The sequence below is a fragment of the Emericellopsis atlantica genome (genome assembly GCF_019669845.1).
Source record: "Emericellopsis atlantica unplaced genomic scaffold F5Z01scaffold_36, whole genome shotgun sequence".
Lineage (NCBI taxonomy): Eukaryota > Fungi > Ascomycota > Sordariomycetes > Hypocreales > Bionectriaceae > Emericellopsis > Emericellopsis atlantica.
In genome coordinates, this window is record NW_025764738.1 from 174,066 (window position 1) to 192,273 (window position 18,208).

An 18,208-nucleotide genomic window follows, 5' to 3' on the forward strand; every position below is an offset into this window, starting at 1 on the left:
TGCCCAAGTGTTTGCGTTGAAGTTCGGGAGGCGGCGTTAACGACGGTTCCATCCAAGGATTCACTAAGGATGTATTCCTCTGACATAGTCCGGGACATTCTACAGGCGTAACCTATCGGAATTTACATGTTAGAATACGTCAGAGAAAGGACCAATTTGGCCTTGCCGTATCAAGAGGTTGATCAAGGATCTGTCCCTTAATTGTTGGCGTTGTGACCATCAGTGATGATCTTCGTGACATGTCTGTACCTAAACCCACCTAATTCGAGATCACGTGCCCACCACCGCCAACATCATCGCGACTTGGAAACCAACCCCAGCTTCTCCCATCGAACCATCGCCAACACGTTTGTTCGCCGTCAAGATGCCGAAATGTAAGTCCTCGCCTCGAAATTTAGTCTGCGCGACTTTTGCTAACCACTCACAGTCTTCTGTAAGCTCCCCAGTCCACCGACTTGCGACCGCGCGCGCGTTCTGATCTTGCGACTAATGCTACGAAAGGCGACTACTGCGATGTCTACCTCACGCACGACTCCATGTCTGTCCGCCGGGCGCACAACAGCGGAAAGAACCATCTGCGCAATGTAGTCGACTACTATCAACGTGCGTCAACCACCCACCTACCTCAGCTCCTGCGAGATGGAAAACCAGAGGCGAAAGAAAGTTGAGCTGACGAGGACACTACAGAAATCGGACACGAAAAGGCACAGAGCGTCATCGACTCCATCACAGCCTCCTACACGGCCGAGGGCCAAGCGCACGCGAACCCTATGCTCCCCCAGAACCAGCCTGGCCATGGCTTTCCTCCACCACCATTCGGCTTCCCCGGTGGCGGTCCGCCGCCCCCTTTCCCTGGTATGCCAGGACACATGCCTCGTATGTCTTCGCAGTCTCCTTCCGGCCAATCTTTTATACTGATGCAGAATGTCACAGCTCCCGGTGGCCGTGGTGCACCTCCGATGCCTCCTTTCCCCGGCGCTCCAAATCTGCCCATGCCCCCGGGCGGTCTCCCATTTCCTCCACCAGGTGGCTTCCCTCCTTTCCCTCCCGGCCAGCAAGGTGGCCCGCCGCTGCCGCACGGTTTCCCTGGGATGCCTCCTCCCGGCCCAGGGTTTGGAGGACCGCCACCTCCCGGGTTTGGGCAGGGCCCGCCCCCTGGCCATGATAGGCGATAGAGGATAGGCACCCGTGTACGTTGAGAGACGAACAGGAGCAATCAATGGTTTACTGTTTTGGGCTGGCGTTCAGGAAGGATATACCGAGCGCGCTTCAATGGCCGCCGCATTCAGTGGCCACGCTATCATGGTAGAGTCATATGTAGTCATCACAAAAAGCAAAGACAAAAGACCTGCAAGCCAAAAAAACGTCCCAGCGCCTCATTGGTATCGTAACTCGTCGTAAATATCTATAGTACACACGCGACGTTCCCATGCATTCAAATGGCACCCAAATGACACCCAGCTGCGAAGAGCGCCTGCGTCTCATCGAGCAAATAGCATGGCCAAACCAAAAATCCCTCCCTTCCCCCTCAAGTCGGCGTGTTTTCGTATGTTCGTAGGCCCTGCCTTATAGACCGGTGCAGCAGAAGTCGAAATCCTGGATGCGTAGCAAAAAGCGTAAAATCGTCCCTCGTTAAAATCGCAAAAAATCATGAAAAATCAAAGCCCATTCGAAAACCAATAACTCTCGTAGTTCCCGTAAAGTAACGTCGTTTCCCTCAACGTTGTCCTTATTATATGACGCGACGATACGCGCCTGGGTCGTACTCCTCATCTTGTTCCCTTTGGCTGCTGGACCTGATCATTTCCTCAACGCCGTCGCGTACGTCTCGAGGGCCGCTGATTTTCTGGCGCAGCTCTCGCGTGCGCCTCTCTCGTCGCCTGTCGCTCAGCTTCCTGGATAGATTCTGAATTTCTTCAAATTGGTCGCCAAGAGAGAACCTCCTCCGGCTTTCTGACCTTGTCCGTCCACTCGAGCTCATGCCGCGCCAGAAGCCCCGGCTACGGTCCTCTTCGGGCGCTGTCTCAGGTCGGTCCGACTGACTGAAGCGTCGTCGTAGGGATGAGGCGCTGTTGCGACGACGCATGACGCGCAGGTTCCCGCTAGGGGTTCGACGAATCGTGCGTCGTTCGGGTCCGTAGACGTCGTCAGCACTGTGCTCCTCGTCGTCCCGGATTGGCATGATGGCGAAAGTGCGCTTCATCTTCTCACTGAAGCGGCGCTTTGGCTTCGATGGTCGGTTGTCGATCGGCGGATACCGCATATGACTTTCAACTTCCTCCTCGTGCTCTTCATCCCGTCCATTGTACCGATCGTCCCAATCGTCGGAGTCATCATCGTCGAACTGCGAACGCCAGAATGGATGAAGCTTGTCCTCTTCTGGAGGTGTCATGACTTCCGATGGATACTCTCTACTATAGCTCAGGCGATGATCTGAGGTATTCCTCCTCCGTGAGAGAGAAAAGGCCCTCTTGAGAAGACCTGTTGATCGTGAGGAGTTCGGGGGGTAGGACGTCGAGTTGTTCCGACCACGCTTAAAGGCCCGCCCCACGATGGAACGTCGGCGCTCAGGCGGAGGCACCTCGGCCATGGTGTCAAAGTAGTTTCCGAGCTGCAAAGCCTTGTCTGGAGCCGGCGTTGCTCCTGAAGGTGTAGCCGAAGTGAAAGTGATGGCAGGTGGCTCGACCGGTGGCTCAGGAGGCGCCCGGGGATTACGAAGCGGCGAGTCGACATCGTCCAGCAGAAAGGTGGGCTGTGGAGGAGTTATAGGCACGTCGTCTACAGGCGTCACAGTTGCCTGGACGGTTTGCGGCTGTAGGCTCGGCAAATGGAACCGATCATCCTGTCCTTCCTGGGGGCTGTCAGTCGCCTCGGACGGCCGGCCCGAGCTGTTGTTGACCATCAACAGCGACGAATTCTGGTGCGAGTACATGTGCACCGCCTGCGCCTCCGAGACTTCAGGATTAGTTGCATTTGTCTCCAGCGAAGCAATAGAGAACGGTGTGTTCCTCGAAGAGTATTTGCGGGAAGACTGGCCGTCCTCTTGTCGGTCGCTATCAAAGCGACCATCTCCCTCGCTTTCCGGCTTGGGGGATGCGAAAAGAGGCGAGCCCAGACGGGGAGGTGACAGCATTCGCTTCGAGTCTCCCATCACTACGGGAGCAGGGCCCTTCTCAAACGGAAGCGTGGAGGTCAACTTGGGCGTGGGTTTGAAGTAGTCTGTCATCAGGTGTTGTACGCCCTTCTTGTGTGACACCACCCCTGAGGGTGCAGTGACGATCCGTGGTCTTGGCTCTGACATTTGTCGATGCAAAGCATCCTTTGTCTGAACACTGCCTGCTGTCATCGAAGCAGCCCTCGACACGTTTCTGCTAGTGGGTGCCGACAGTGACGATGATCTGACGGGGATCATGGGAGGAAAGTCCATCGTCCGGGTATCAGACGCGTCTGATACCGAGTATGTTCGTGAACGAGGGACCAGGCGATCTAGATTTGGTGCCGACTCTTGGCCGAAGGGTGCCTCCAGTGGAGGAGTCTCGCCAGGAGCTGAGCTTACGCTCTGCGTCCTCCGCAACCGCCTGCTAGACGTGGATCGAAGAGAGGGCTCCCTCGACTGCGACCTTGATGATCGTCGGTCCGGGACGACGGCCACAGGCATCCCGCCGTTTTTCCAGACATCGCGTCGGGCTTTCCCGTTGGCCGTGGAGCCCGCTGATGTGGTGGAAGCAAAACTATCGTGCCTCGCTGCGCGCTCGTGTCGTTGGTTCGCCAGTGGGGGTCTCGAGACAGTAGATCTGCCTCTCTCGACGGCAGGTGCTGCTGCAGCTGCAGCTGCGGCGGGCTGGCCAGGAGGCGCGGAGACCAGGTGACGCAAAGAACTCTGCTTCTGAACGTGACGCAAAGTCCTCTGCCGCTGAGGTGGTCGTGGGGCCTCGATGAGAAATGCTTTAACTGTAGATCTGATTGAGCGGGAGGAGACTTCAGACGATCTCTGATGGCTCGTGGACACCGACGTATCTGAACCTGATGGTCCTGAAGATGACCTCGTTGCGGGTCGGCTTTTGGATGAGGAGCCTGGTGACGCCTTTTCATTGAGTGACATCTGACGAACAGCTTGCGTGGCGTTGTTTGCGCCAAGTGCCTGAAAAGGGTCCTCCGCAACGGATCTGCGGCTGCCCGAAGCTGCCACAGCATCTGCAGGTTGCCGTTTCATGACAGTCACGTTCCTTGCCATTCCGGGTTCCGCTGCAGTATTTGATCGTTCAAACCGAGCCTCGTTTTGCCGTTGTGCGGAAGCAGTGAGCTGGGCCAGGGCCAAGTCCAAGGCCTTGGGGTTCGGCATACGGAAGCAAGGCGTATCGGAGGCTTTACGGGAGATCGTTCCTGATGTTCCGCCCGAGGATGAAGCAGGTCGAGCTGTGGAAGTACCGTCCCCCTGATCCTCGCCTTCAGACGATATTGGGTCCTCTCGCGCCGTTTGGAACGAGTCTGCTCGGGAGTCCACTGTCGTTGCGTGACTGGCGCCCCTATGCGCCAGCGTCAAGCGAGGAGGTGCCTGTAATCGAGTGGCAGGCTGAGGTGGCGTGACATCGGGCGTCAGAGGACTGCGCTGGTCCGGCGGTGTTGCTGGGGCCAGGTCGGATTCATTCTTGGGAGTTTGGAGAGAGGACGGGCCCGGGCTCGGGCTCACAGCGAGGGTTGGACTAGACGGCAACGCCGATTGACTACTGGACGACGTGCGTGAATGCGTGGGAGGAGTTGGTGGCAGCTCCGGGCCAGCACCTATACGTTTCGACTGATGCTTGAGGGTTCGCGGGCTCGAGGTCTGCGAGGTCGTGCCTGCAACGGATGTGTCGATGGCGAGCTCAGGTTGGGACCTCTGTGATCTGTGTGACCGCTTGGACGGAGACGCGTCTAGACCCTGACTGCGGACACTACCAGGTCGGGGCAGCACCTTGTGTCTCTTGAGTTGAGGCTGACCCGGGCTTTGGTCAGGATCAAAGGTGTTGCGTGCAGTCGACATGACGGGCGCAGCAGGCACGGGGACAGGAGCGGCGGTCGCAAGCATAATGCCCGCCGGAACGGCCAGAGGTCGTCGCAGGCTACGTGCAGGAACCGTCAACGTGGCCGCGCTCGTAGCGCATGCTTAAGGCAGGGTTGTCGTGGTCGAGCTCGATGTTGACTGCAACTCTGGCAAATTGGCGCACGATGAGTGGTGCGCTCGCTCACTGGTGGTTCAGCGGTACGTGGTGATTACCTTAGGTGAGCGTGCGGAAAGAGCAGGGCACACACACAAAAAGAAGGGCGATGAGATGAAATGTGATGCGAGAGGGTGATTTCAACGTAGTCTCGGAACCAAGCGTGTCCAGGGTTCCCTTGGTTGGCGTGGTCGATGTCGAGTCAGACACAGGGAGGCCTGGTCGTCCAGTGGCTTGCAATTGCTCAGCTGGGAGAGAGGGAGAAGTGAGAGGCGAGCTCCAGTCCCTCAATCCGTATCAGTTGCTGTATGGATGGTGTGTGGTTACGATACGCGTAGGAGACCAGGACAGGAGAGTGACGGTGCGCACGTCGAACCCGACATAGTCGGCGAGGAGGTATGAGCGCCGTCTGTCTGGCGAGTCGATGTGATCTTGGAGAGGAGCGATGGATGGGGAACCGATGAGATCAGAGACCGACTTGGATGTGCGAGAGACTGGAGGCCGGTGATGCGGGCGGGAGGGTGCCGTGCATCCAGTGTAGGCTGGTGGCTGGGAAATGGGGCCTCCAGGTGATGGAGGAGTCGAGCCCGGCGCTGCGATTGGCCGGTGGACGCAGCTGCCTCAAACGTCCAGGCCCTCTAACAATCCCACTATGGGCGGCTTCGTAGCCTCCGTTACGGCCTCTAGGTCCGCCCCGCACCACTAAGACGTAATTGCCAATCGCTGGACAGTATTCACGGCGCATATGGCCGCGTGACACGTGCCTGTTTAATCTGTCACGGTGCCTTGGCTCAGGCCAGGAACCATTGAACCTTCGATTTGGCTTCCATCGCAGTCCCCAACCTCAAAGACGATGCTTCCCTGTTTTCTAATTTCTTTCACCACGTTTTGCATCGCCAAAGTCATTTGAAACCGGGGTATCCCGCTTGGTCCTTAGAAATTGGCAAGGCGAATGGGCGATGGCCAGTCATTCGTTGTGACGGTCTCAGTGGACAGTGGGTGATGTTTAGGTTGCTGCTGGGCGCATTGTGTCCGCAGACACACGTAGACGGCAGGTTACGTTTTGATACTGATACTAACAGGAGACAATGACACGTCAAAAGCCCAACCGGACAGCCGTGTTCAAAATCAAGGCTTAGCCGCTTGCTTAGCTGGGCAGCAAGTCCTCCGCAAGCGAAACCCTGGGGCTCGACTTACACGAAGAGATCCTTCATCAAGGAGCAACTGCTGTTATCAAGAAGTCATCTTTGGGGCGGCAGAACTGCTGGACGCAGCCAGTTAATCGGTTCACCTGAAAGACGCCGTAATCTTTTCGTTGCCTACCACATGGCAACAGACCGATTTGCCGGTCTATTCCAGTTCTAACATTCCACACATCTACGGATCTAGGTAGCTCGGGTCTCGCTCGTACGACAGAAGCACCTGATTTTCACACGGGCGCATTCCTAGGCGGCACTCGCAATCGTGTCCCCTTGGACTGTGAACCGCGAAATGCCAAGATGGTCACAGTTGCCATAGATGAGTCTGGTCTCTTGCGATGCTAGGCTAGATGGACTCGTGTTGGCGGAAATCTCATTCAGCTTGAGCCTCACTTCTCGAGAATCACAGAAGGCGCTCGTCCCAGAAATGCTTGCGAGTTGAGACGGGCAGCCATATTACATAGAATGGCCGTCCTAAGTTAGTGTTTTGCTCCGACGAGGACTGTTGCAATTTGGCAAGCCGTCCATGCCTTTTGGTGCGCAACTGATGCATAAGAATTCGTGGGAGCCTGGGAGGACCTGCTGCTTCCACATAGGATGGAACCATGGTCCATGGCGACGTTCCCGATACCGCTGTAACGTATACCGACACGAGTCCGCGACGACCAGCGTCTCGCGTGAATGTCGATCACTCACAAGCCGACAGTCGGGAAGAGGCACGGGCAGGTTCCCTTCGGTTTTGCGCAGCTGATGACACTGGAGTGGCTGAGGGAGATCTGGGCCTGGTCCCACATTCCAGCCACCACGCGGTCATGAGCCACATGAGCAGCGTTCGTTTCCTTGATGCCAATAATAGCAACCGCAATTCTTTTTTCATCTTCCACGCGGAACCAAAGACACGAGGAGCGCTCGTCTGCCCGTTGTGACTCAGGTTTCCTTTCGCAGAGTAACGATCCATTTGTGGGAATGACCTGACTCCTCTGGGAACATCGTATACTACTACGAACTGTGCCGTTCTTGGCATCTCGCACTGCACGCCTACGTACGCACCTGCATATGCCTCGAGCAGCATCGCATGGACACAGATGTAAAAGTCTGCGTAATGGAGTTGTTGATCCCTCAGGCCTGGACTGGACCTCGGTCATGATGTGGGATGGAAGATTTTCTTTCGATTCTCTTCCCGTCCAACGTCGACGAAGATAGTTAGAGCAATGACGTTATGCGCAGGACCCTTACCCAAGACGGAGCATCAGCAACGCACCCCTCTTTCCCGTCGTGGTTAGCACGGGAAATCCCATAATGACAATCACAAAGTCCAACAAGTGCCGGCCAAGCACGACCATTGATAAGCATATCGTGAACCACTCAAATCGACATCTCCAAGGCAAGGTGACCTCGTATAGCGTTCAGCCTCCCCTGCTCACATGGGCTGGGGCAGGCAGGTGCGTCATGGACTGCAATGTCAGTCACTCGCCTATCCGTCGTGGTGGTGGATGGGTTGAACGGGCCCTGGCAGAGATATCGGACGGCGCGAGCTGCGGAGGGTGGCGTAGGCCACCCTCGTAGCCCATCTATTCCGCATCAGGCAGGGCTGGAAGTTTCGAAGTTTTCGACTCATCCAGTCCATCGCCGAGCCACCATGCCTTTGTTTGGCACCTGTGCTGGGTGAAGACTCTGACCTGTGTAAGTATATAATTGCCAATCGTCCGCTCTCCCACCACCTGCCTGTCATTACTCGGCACGCATATATACACGTACATTACATCGCCTGTCCCTCGTTCAAAGGCCACCCTACGCATATAATACTTACTACACAAACTACATCCGCTTCACAACAATACCAATCAACACTCTCACTCAACATGAAGGCCTCAACCATCCTCGTCGCTGCCGCCGCAACTCTTGCCCAGGCCACCAGCTGGCACCAAAACACTACTCTCATCACCACCGTCAGCCAGACTGCCACCGTCACGGAGTGCTCGTCTGAGTACCCCCACAACCCGACGACTTACACGCCCGTCCCCATGCCTACCGTGAGCACCCGCATTCCCGTGCTACCACCTGGTAACGGCACCATCATCCCTCCTCCCCATGGAGGCAACGGCACTGTGCCCACAAGCACCCGCAGCGGTGGTAACGAGCCCACCAACTTTCCCGTGGCACCCACAAACACGGGCGAGCCCGACGTCCCTGGTGCCGCTGCTTTGAACAACGCCGGCAAGGCTGCCCTTGCTGGTGCTGGCTTGGCCGGTGTCTTCTTCCTCCTCTAGAGGCTTGAGCTTGGGTTGACCTTTGGGCGATATGGTTCGGGATCTGGGAACGGCGTCAGCATCAGCATCTTCAATTCTTCTTTCGCATTCAACGGGGCACTGGCGTTTGGTGGGACATATATAAACTTGTAATAGCCATTTCAGGGCACACGGATCCTTTCAGATACAACATAGATACCAGCTACATGTACTGCAACATGCCAGCACAACCTCTCATTATATTCACACAGCCTTTTTGGAACACCATTCTTCACGTGCGGAATACCATTACGTGTGCTTGAACGTACTCCCAAAGTCAACTTCTCGGGTCAAAACGAGTCGATCCTGCTACGACATTCCTGTGCCCAAGCATGCTATGCTGCCCGGGGATGTATAATCCACATATGGGGTATCTTCGTCTCCGTCCGATAGCTCAAGTACAGCACCCACCGAAACAGCGCCTGTTGCAATATCCTTGTGGTAACATCCATCCCAGTCACCCCTCGCACATCCTCCACTCGCACATCTTTCCCTGGCGCTCTGCCCGTCAACGCAACCCACAGCACATTCATAAAGTCCGGTAGTAGCGGTACTGATTTCGGCACGCTGCAGTGGGGAGACCAAATCGACCTGGGTCGACGGGACAGGTCCTTGGATGCTGCTACGATGGTGGACAAGGCTGTCTCGGGGTCCAGGAACGACGCAAGCAGCGAGAAGTCTGGGGCTGGGACCAACGCATGGAAAGATCGCGACACGATACGTATGTTCTTGATGCTTTGCGGTGGTAGATAGGTCAGGATCTCGAGGACGAGCTCTGACGGGAGGGTGTCCATCGTCTAAGTGGCTGTTGTGGGCCACAGCTGTTGAGCAAGGCTGAGGTTGCTCTCAATAGGCTGCGATCAGACCAAACTCACGTAAGGTAAAAGACGGTCATGTGAAGAAGATGGCGATGAAAAAGGATCAATACTCCAATGATTCAATGGGTTTCCGTGTGTAATAGGTAGATGGCAGACGCGTGAACGAGCAGGGGTGTCCCTCAAGGTGCGCACCAAAGCTTGCACATCCCAAGACGTCCAGCGGGCATGGTGACTGGAACGAAACTCCAATAGGGCGTCGCGAAGCCGGCTATCGGGGTGTTCGTACGTGTTGTGTTAGTGCAGTTTGTTGATCCATAGTGCTTTGCCGAACGAGTTCTGACGTGGTATTTGCCAAACGTGGCACATGTCAGCTGCTGTGCCTCAAACAAATCAAGCCGCAAGCTTGGTCGGCTAACGTGCTCGCCGCTACGAGTCAGTGTAGTGCTGATGTGATGATTGCAAATCTTTATTAATTGTTCAGTATGTCCACATTAGATGGTTTCAATCCCAAAAGTCTCGTCCTTCCACCAGGCCTGCATCAGCCTCAGCCTCTGCGTCCTCTCCACAGCCATTTCCCGCCCCTTGGCCGTTTTCATCATGCCCTCGAGCCGCACAAGCTTGTCATCAAAGTGCTCCATGGTGTTGCTCAATTCACGAGACTTTGCACCCCCAAAGGTGAACGCGCGCCCAATGCCCACGGCGCCAATGGCGTCGAGCCTGTCCGCGTCCTGCACGACGGCCAGTTCGGGATGCCGCTCGATCAGCCGTGCCACGTGTGCGGGATCCTTGACCTCGGACGAGTAGCTCACGCCCAGGCAGATGGTCTGCACCGTCTGCGCGAGCTCTGGGTCCGCGCCCAGCGACGTCAGCACGGAGGCGATGAGGGTCGACGCATCCTCTCCGGGCTTAAGGTACTTCTTGTCACCCACATCGTGCATGAGCGCGGCGAGGTGGACGACAAGACGTGATGTGGGGGGCGAAGAAACATCGGCTTGTATGAGCAGTGCGAGATGCACGACCCGCTGGATATGATGGAAGTCGTGGGATGGGTCGTAATGTGACATGTACTCCCTGACGTAGGCAGTGACTTTGCCTATCAGGGCATCGTGAACTGCGTTCCTGGTCATACTGGGCTGGGTTCTAGGCTTATGTTCGATACGTATCGTGCAAACTGTCATGTCAAGGTTAGCTCGCGAGGACTCTAGATAAGACTGCTCTCTCCGTTGCTGGTTCCTGCCCAGCGCTGGCAAGTGTGCGAATTGCCATTTGCCCGGTGACTCACAGGCCAGACAGGGGCTGCACCAGAAGGATCTTCTCCATGGTGACTAACAGCGTGAGACTCACAGATACGGATGTTATGATGCCCATGTAAAAAAAAAAAGCGCGTTGCTTCCTGGGGTGGACGTGTTTCCAAAGACTCGTGTTAGACGGGTGTTCACGTGATGTGCCTCAGTTGTGGGTCCTTGGCGCCCTTTCATCCAGCGCTCTACGTTCCACTTCCAACTGCGTTGTGAGTAATCATATCCGTAATATTACCTGAGCACATCAGCCCTTCTTTCACTGCCAGCACAGCTGAACAGCTGTGGATATTTCACTATCGGCGGCTCGCTTCATAAGCGGCCGACATGTCTGGCGCCCCGATGCGAATGAGGCATGCCAGACAGTGCAGCATGCAGGACGCAGCAGCATGAAGCTGCGTGACCGACTCATGGAGTGCCATCATCAACGGAGCCCTCGAGAAGAAAGGTCACACAGCACCGATCATCAACGGCAGACGGCAAGGTACCAGACGACAACAATTAAACAAACCATCGAATGCCGTGCATGATTCTTGCAGAGGCAGCCATTCAAGAGTTGTCATGAGGTCATTTGATTGGCCGCTTGGCGGGGTGACAAGCTGGTAGCCGATTCAAACGGCGAGCCAATGGCGTCTGGGGAATAGACGCCTGACGACGAGATATGCCAGCCACTGCAGGCCATCATGTCCACAGTCTGGCATAGTCTGTGTCTATTCTTGGGGGCCGGCGGGGTATCTGCAGATCGACCAACCTTTTTTCTGCAAGTTAACCGCCCGGCTCAGTGGGCGCGGTGTGACCGGCCGTAGTCACTGTGCTTCGATGCCCTCAGTCTCTCCTCAAGCCTTCCATGTCCCTGTGGTGCCTATTGGCCGCGTCTTTGATGGGTGGACGCATCGCAGGACACTAGGCCATGCAACAGCGGACGGCAATGGCATGGTGCGCGACTTTGGCTCGGCTCGATCACGCTCGTGGTGAGGATGGTCCATGGATGACCATGGTCACGGCCGCCTTCATTCCATATATTAGCTACGCCTCTGCAACCAACAGTCCTTTGTTCCTCTCTCTCTTCCTTCTCTGGTCAGCAAGCTCTTCAATCTTGGATCTCGGTTTTCGTTGTTTCCCCTTTCCCTCCCCTTGTGCTGTTTCCCCAGAGCCGGTCTCTCCTCCTATTCTTAATACTTCGTCTCTAATATCAACAAACCTCGCCATCACCACTTCAAGTTGCCGGTCAGCTTAGAGACGATACTTCTTTTACACAAACTTTTATTTGATCAAACTTCGCATTAACAACCCCTTGATAACGGAAACTGGATTTCTCTTGCTCGCCAACTATACCAACCAACTTCGCAAATCACCAACCCGCTCACTAATTCCACATCATCGCAACTTGTTTTCGCACACCCTTTACGAGAAATCAACCCAAAACAAAAACCAACTTCAGAAGAAATCATGTCGTCCACACAATTGTCATTCTCTCTCCGCGTGTCCGCCGGCGTCAAGACCGTTCACTTGCTCGGCTCCTGGGACGGCTACGCTGGACAGCTCCCCCTCGCCAAGGACAAGTCTTCCTCCAAGTCCGGATCATGGAAGGGCACCTTCCGCTTCCAGTCGTCGACTCTCGAGCCCGGCCAGCGCTACTGGTACTACTACATCATTGACGGTTACCACGTCGCCCACAGCCCCAGCGAGGACTCGACCGTTGAGCCCACCACGGGCCGTGAGCTGAACATTCTCGACGTCCCCACCGGCAAGTCCTCCAAGTCGTCGTCCAAGTCTTCGTCCGCCAAGTCCAGCAGCAAGTCGTCGTCGCGCCACGTCAAGGAGGAGAAGTCGTCAAAGTCCTCGTCCAAGTCGTCCTCGCGCTCCTCGCGCAAGTCCCTGACCGTCGACATCCCCAAGGGCCGTCCCCTCTCCATCTCCCAGATCCAGGCCCCCAAGCCCATGTCGCCGCACGCCACCAAGCACATCCTTCAGGCCAACTACTACGACGAGGAGGAGATGGACGAGCTCAACGCCCGCCTCGGCTCCGCCGGTCTCGACGACGAGGATGTTCTCACCAACTTCACCACCTCGCCCGTGTCCTCCAACGCCTCGTCCCTGTCCTACCGCTCCGACAGCTCCTCGCCCAACTCCTCCCTGTCCGGCTACAGCACCCCCGGCTCCAACTGCAGCTCCTGCACGTGCGAGCGCTACGGCATCACCCGCAAGGGCGACCGTGTCAAGCTGGACTGTGGCGGCTCTCGATGTGGTGACGACAGCTCCGACTGCTCGAGCACCATCAGCGAGTCCGAGGAGGAAGATGAGGACTACGAGCCCGTCCGCAGCCGCCGCAACGGCATCGTCGTCTCATGAGGACTTGTACGTCGAAAGGCATAGCCTCGTGGCCATTGTCCTGTTGTTGTTTTTACTCTCTCGTAATGAACACGCGCCCCTTCACCCACATACGCTGGACGGCACGTCCCCTTCCCGGGCTGGACCTTGGGAATGCCGTCCATGCTGCATGTGTAACGATTGGGTCGGTGCTGCGACCCCTCGTCGAGTCAAGGCGCGTGACGTTTTCCGCCCTTCTCACGAGTTGTTATTTTTTCACGATCATGTCTGTTGATGATGATTAATGAGCGTTTACCCCCCTCTCTCGCCCCCCTTCTTTGATGAACCTCTCCACGAGTCGTTCTCAAATTCTTCACTGCCGGAGCACCTGCTCCGGGTGTACATAGTCAAGAGATCACGAGCACGTCCGTCGAACTGGACGCCCATCTCGTTGAGACAAGGATGGATTTGGTGCTGGACTCTGTCTGCCATGAGACAGTCCAGTGCTAGCCAGGCAAGCGGCAGCAAATGTCAAGGAAGAAGCTGCAGGTTAACACAGTAGATGGCCGATCTGAATCTACTGATACCGAACAATGCGTGCCAAAGTGAAGTTGATCATAGTGATGTGTTGAGTGACATGCATAAAGTCGACTAGAGATATTACCCGACGGGACTGGGACCTGTCACGCAATTGAAGACGCTCTGCTATTCGAGCCTTCGGGACATACTGAGAGAAATAATATGGGCCGGTGCCCGCCTGTGAGTTATGGTCTGTAGCGCTGAGATGGAGGGGCAACATACGCGGGATGGGGATGATGGCCAACCACCACTGTCCCTTCTCCATGAATTTTGGAGGAGGAGGAGACCAGTCGTTCTTGCCTCTCGGTCCCCATCTCACCGATAATTGTATCGTTCGCTCTTTCCTACATCATACCTTGCTTTGCCTCAATTCACCCTTTGCTGCCTCATCCAGGACAACACACGACACGATTAGGACCCGCATTAAAGTTAGTGCCAGTGTGCCATTGTCAAGGTCCAGACGCATTTTCTCCAGCTTCACCACCTCAATAAACACCGCTGCCTCCAGTTACTTCCTGTCGTCGTCGAAGCCTCAACATTCCTCTCACTACATCCAAAATGGCCGAATCTGAGGAGCAGAAGCTGGTCCTGCCCATCATTGATTCTCACATTCATCTTTTCCGTGAGGCCGACCTGCCCAACCACAACTGGTACGACCCCTCCAAGCCCATCGTCTCAGGGGCGCGCTTCCTACCCGAGTTCAAAGAGGCCGCCAAATCCGCGCCTTCACTGCTCGGCTTTGTGTTTGTCGAGGTCGACGTCAAGCATGACCTGGACGCCGGTGAGGAGGGCTGGAAACTGCCGCTGGAGGAGGTCGCCACGCTCAGCCGGGTGGCGCTCGGTGAGCCGAGTGAGGAGGACATTGGCGTGGACAAGGACGACGCCAAGCTGTGCCTGGGCATCGTCCCCTGGGCGCCTATGCCTTTGGGCGCCGAGGTCCTGGAGAAATACATTGCCAAGGTCCAGGAGACGGCCGGTGAGGCGTGGCCCAAGGTGAAGGGATTCAGGTACCTCGTGCAAGACAAGCCCCACGGGACAATGGTGCAGGACAAGTTCATCGAGAGTCTGAAACTGCTCGGTCGAAAAGGCCTGGTATTCGAGGTGGGCGTCGACCACCACCGGCGGGGGCGGCAGCAACTAGATGAATTGCTCGTCATGATTGAAAAGGCCCACGATGGCGTGCCAGAGGAAGAGAGAGTCACCTTCATCTTGAGTGAGTACATTGACTGATTGAGCCGCGCTGCGGGCTTTCTAGAACACGGTTCGCTAACGGAGACAACAGACCACCTCTGCAAACCAGACTTGTCCATCTACAATATCACATCGGACCCTGCTTTCCACGCCTGGCGCACCGCCATCTACACCCTCTCCACCTGCAGCAAGACGTACATGAAGCTCTCGGGGGCCTTCAACGAGATGCCCGCTAGCCTCCAGACGGCGTCGGCGTCGCACATCTTCCAGTCCACGCTGGGTTGGCTAGGCATCATCCTGGCCACGTTCGGCGCGGACAAGATCATGTTTGGCAGTGACTGGCCCGTGTGCACGTACAACGAGGTGGGCGACGATGCATGGGCGAAATGGCGTGATGTTGTGGAGAAGATGTGCTGGATGGCGTCCTTGTCAGATGAGGACCGGGCCATGATTTTTGGTGGTACGGCGAAGAAGGCTTACGGGCTGTGATATCAACGGAGTGGAAGAAACGTGCCTCATGTTTGAGATATCTCATCGCTGTCGGGGACAGGCGTAGAAGTACAAAGTCATCGTGATTCATTATAGCAAGAGAGCCATCGACACTCCTGGCTTTTCCCAAACGCCGGTCATAATACGTCCAACAGTTCTCCGTCACTTCATCTTAACCACGTACGCCTACTCTCCTCCACGACCTCGGTAGCTCCCCATCGTCTCAATCGAGTTCATGATGCCACTCCTTGACGAGGCCGACCCTGGACGCGGCAGGCCACCTGGCGCTCTCAATGCGGAACCAGGAGCACGCAAACCAGATGCCCGATTGTTGGCTTTGAAGCCATCATGACTTGTCTTGGGTGTCTTGGCTGCGGGTGCCTCGGGGTGAGGCGCCTGCTCCCTCTCGCGCGAGTTTGTCTTTCTCGGCGACCTTTGCGGCGCAGGTGTCTGCTGCTCAGGTTCATCCCGTACGGGCTGGTTCGACCCGCCCACGAAGCTCTGCATGCTCATCATCTCCTCGGCCAGCTGCACCAACTCGCCCTTCTCCACGCGCTCCTTCTCCAACATGCCGCGCAGATCTGTATTGTCGCGCTGCACAGTGGACACCACGGCTTCCAGTCGCTGGATCTCGGCCTTGAGCTCCGTCATGGAGGCGTTGTCCTTGATGGCCTGTGCCTTCAGCTCGCCAGCCATGGTGCTGTCGGGGTCAATCTTGGTCAGGGTCGCGTCCCTCCCAGCCTTCAGCTTCTCATTCTCCTCCGTGAGATCCTCCATCTGCAACTCGAGGTCCTTGATCTTCTTCTGCCAGCGCGTCTCGTACGACTTCTTGAGGGCCGCGACCTTGGTCTCATGCTTGCTCTTGTACAGACCGTGCAGCTCGCGCGCCACACGCTCGACCGCGAGCTCCACCTCTTGGGCGTTGGACGGATTTGGTTTCTCGGGTGATGATGTGGTGGCACTTTCCCGTCCAGCACGCATGCCCGCCATCTTACTCTCCGCCTCCTGGTGGAGCATCTCAGCTGCTTCACGACGCTTTTCGCTCTCGTCGAGCTTGCGCTCCAGCTCTTCCCTCTCATTCTGGCTTGTCTCAATGTCGCCCCTAACTCTCTGCAAGACGGTCTCCATCTCGCGGCTGCGAGTCTCCCAATCCTCTAGCTCAGCGGCGAGCTGCTCCTTGGCAGACTTTTCCTCGCGGAGTTGCTCGAGGGACTCACCCACGCGCTTCTCTGCGTCGCCCACAGCCGTCTTGAGCGAGTTGACCTCTGCCTCTTTGCCACTCAGACTAGCCTTGAGTGAGCTGATCTCGGAAAGAAAGTTCGATTTCAACGACTCCAGCTCGCGGGCTGATATGGTGGGGACGGATCGGGGGGTCGGCATAGGGGGGATGTCAAAGTCGAGGAGGTTGCTCATCCGTCGGCCAGGCGTACTCAGCGTGTTGTTGTTCATCATGTTGTTGACCTTGGCCGCCGAGCGGTGCGGGTTGCGCAGTTGCTCCGTGAAATCGATCAAGAGGTTGGTCGTGTTGTCTGATTCCCGCTTGCGAAACGGTCGCGATGTAGCTGACTCTGGCTTGCCGCGGGGGGTTGACGGCCCTGCTGCCGGCGAAGGCTTGCCTGGGCTGGTCCCAAGCTTTGCAAACATGTCCATACTGGGCACCGCGGAAAACGTGCTGAATGTGCTGATCATTGACTCATCCATGCCGGCCGCACTATCTTCCGCCGCTGGGGGCGTGGTGTTTTGCGGCTCTCCTCCCTCAGGGGCGATGCTGCTATCCTCATCTTCAAAGATCTCAATGGCCTGTGTCAGGCCCTGGTTGTCTCGGAGCATGTCTTCGAGATCGACCTCTCGTTCCTCGGGAATGGGGTTGCTGACTTTAACAGGAAACCTCTTCTCGGGGGACATCTTTCTGGGGCTTCTTGCGGTAGGCGGCGGTGGCATATCACCGTGCAACGGCGAAGGAGATTTGCGGTCGGCGAGAATTTTGAGTGGCGACATCTCGGCACCAGACCGCACGCGCGAATGTTGTGACTTTTTAGGCGATATGTTCTCCTGGAGAAGGTCGGTGCGAGGTTTCGACGGGGATGGGTTCTCTCGGTCATTTTCGATACGCGATATGAATGGCGAGGAATCGTCATCTGTTTCGGGAGACAAGGCTGGCGGCGCTGTGTAGGCTTGGACATCGTACTGCTCGTTTCGCTGCGTTGCGAGCGGTGATGGAGCGTTCAACGCCCCGTTCATAGCGGGCGAGAGTGGCGTAGCCATCGTTGTGTATGATGCATGAAATAGTGAAACAAGACACGAGACCGCTGGTGCACAGTGATATATGTGTCGAAACTTTTTTAAACCAAATAGATGTCGCAGGCGTTGATGAGAGGTTCAGTTGTTCATGGCGAAATATCATCACTTTTGGACTGTTTGGATGCTGCAAGACATGCGCGCCGTTGCCACGACAACGGACTTGACCACACACGTGATCTTGGGCGCGTTCATGTAACGCGATAGATCAATGCTCACAATAATTACAGCCAGCCCTCCATTGGATACTAGAATGGTAATTTATATTGTAAGACACTTCAATCGGATCGGATGCTTCAAGCTACACACATGCAACCTGCACGGCCAGACGTATCAACTACAATGCTTTTATTTGTCTCTCGTAAAGTCGTTACCTGGTAATCAAGTATCCAAACACACCGTCTTTGGCGCTTTTCAGAAGCAAACGTGGTCATAAGGTCGTCATCAGGAGAAATGAAAAAGAATGAAAAAAATGAACAGACAGTTGTCGTAGCCGTATTCCCCCACACATGGCCCGGCCTCTCGGTCCAAATTGTCGCC

General features: G+C 56.1%; 8 protein-coding genes across 8 annotated transcripts; 4 read left to right on the forward strand and 4 right to left on the reverse strand.

Moving 5' to 3' along the window:
* Positions 1-237: 237 nt before the first annotated feature.
* On the forward strand, positions 238-1,363 carry F5Z01DRAFT_666181 (U1 zinc finger-domain-containing protein). The gene is made up of 5 exons (XM_046264210.1): positions 238-374; positions 428-433; positions 502-603; positions 688-876; positions 934-1,363. The coding sequence occupies exons 1-5, from the start codon at positions 365-367 to the stop codon at positions 1,173-1,175; spliced, it is 549 nt and encodes a 182-aa protein (XP_046114412.1). The 5' UTR covers positions 238-364; the 3' UTR covers positions 1,176-1,363.
* F5Z01DRAFT_730305 (uncharacterized protein) lies at positions 1,364-5,023 on the reverse strand (the record flags this gene model as incomplete). Its single annotated transcript, XM_046266692.1, has 2 exons — positions 1,364-3,136; positions 3,278-5,023. The coding sequence occupies 2 exons, from the start codon at positions 5,021-5,023 to the stop codon at positions 1,733-1,735; spliced, it is 3,150 nt and encodes a 1,049-aa protein (XP_046114413.1). The 3' UTR covers positions 1,364-1,732.
* A 3,189-nt stretch (positions 5,024-8,212) lies between these two features.
* On the forward strand, positions 8,213-8,914 carry F5Z01DRAFT_666190 (uncharacterized protein). The gene has a single exon (XM_046264211.1). The coding sequence runs from the start codon at positions 8,260-8,262 to the stop codon at positions 8,665-8,667; it is 408 nt and encodes a 135-aa protein (XP_046114414.1). The 5' UTR covers positions 8,213-8,259; the 3' UTR covers positions 8,668-8,914.
* F5Z01DRAFT_666191 (uncharacterized protein) lies at positions 8,915-9,924 on the reverse strand. Its single transcript, XM_046264212.1, has one exon. It carries the CDS (start codon positions 9,477-9,479, stop codon positions 9,021-9,023), a length of 459 nt encoding a protein of 152 aa, XP_046114415.1. The 5' UTR covers positions 9,480-9,924; the 3' UTR covers positions 8,915-9,020.
* Positions 9,925-9,994: 70 nt separating this feature from the next.
* Positions 9,995-10,630, reverse strand: F5Z01DRAFT_629383 (uncharacterized protein; the record flags this gene model as incomplete). Its single annotated transcript, XM_046261661.1, has 1 exon — positions 9,995-10,630. The coding sequence occupies one exon, from the start codon at positions 10,628-10,630 to the stop codon at positions 9,995-9,997; it is 636 nt and encodes a 211-aa protein (XP_046114416.1).
* A 1,514-nt stretch (positions 10,631-12,144) lies between these two features.
* Positions 12,145-13,535, forward strand: F5Z01DRAFT_369304 (uncharacterized protein). The gene has a single exon (XM_046259333.1). It carries the CDS (start codon positions 12,251-12,253, stop codon positions 13,151-13,153), a length of 903 nt encoding a protein of 300 aa, XP_046114417.1. The 5' UTR covers positions 12,145-12,250; the 3' UTR covers positions 13,154-13,535.
* Positions 13,536-13,827: 292 nt separating this feature from the next.
* F5Z01DRAFT_368755 (amidohydrolase family protein) lies at positions 13,828-15,463 on the forward strand. Its single transcript, XM_046259330.1, has 2 exons — positions 13,828-14,903; positions 14,973-15,463. The coding sequence occupies exons 1-2, from the start codon at positions 14,249-14,251 to the stop codon at positions 15,368-15,370; spliced, it is 1,053 nt and encodes a 350-aa protein (XP_046114418.1). The 5' UTR covers positions 13,828-14,248; the 3' UTR covers positions 15,371-15,463.
* Positions 15,279-17,799, reverse strand: F5Z01DRAFT_369018 (uncharacterized protein). The gene has a single exon (XM_046259332.1). It carries the CDS (start codon positions 17,633-17,635, stop codon positions 15,557-15,559), a length of 2,079 nt encoding a protein of 692 aa, XP_046114419.1. The 5' UTR covers positions 17,636-17,799; the 3' UTR covers positions 15,279-15,556.
* Between the last annotated feature and the right edge of the window lie 409 nt (positions 17,800-18,208).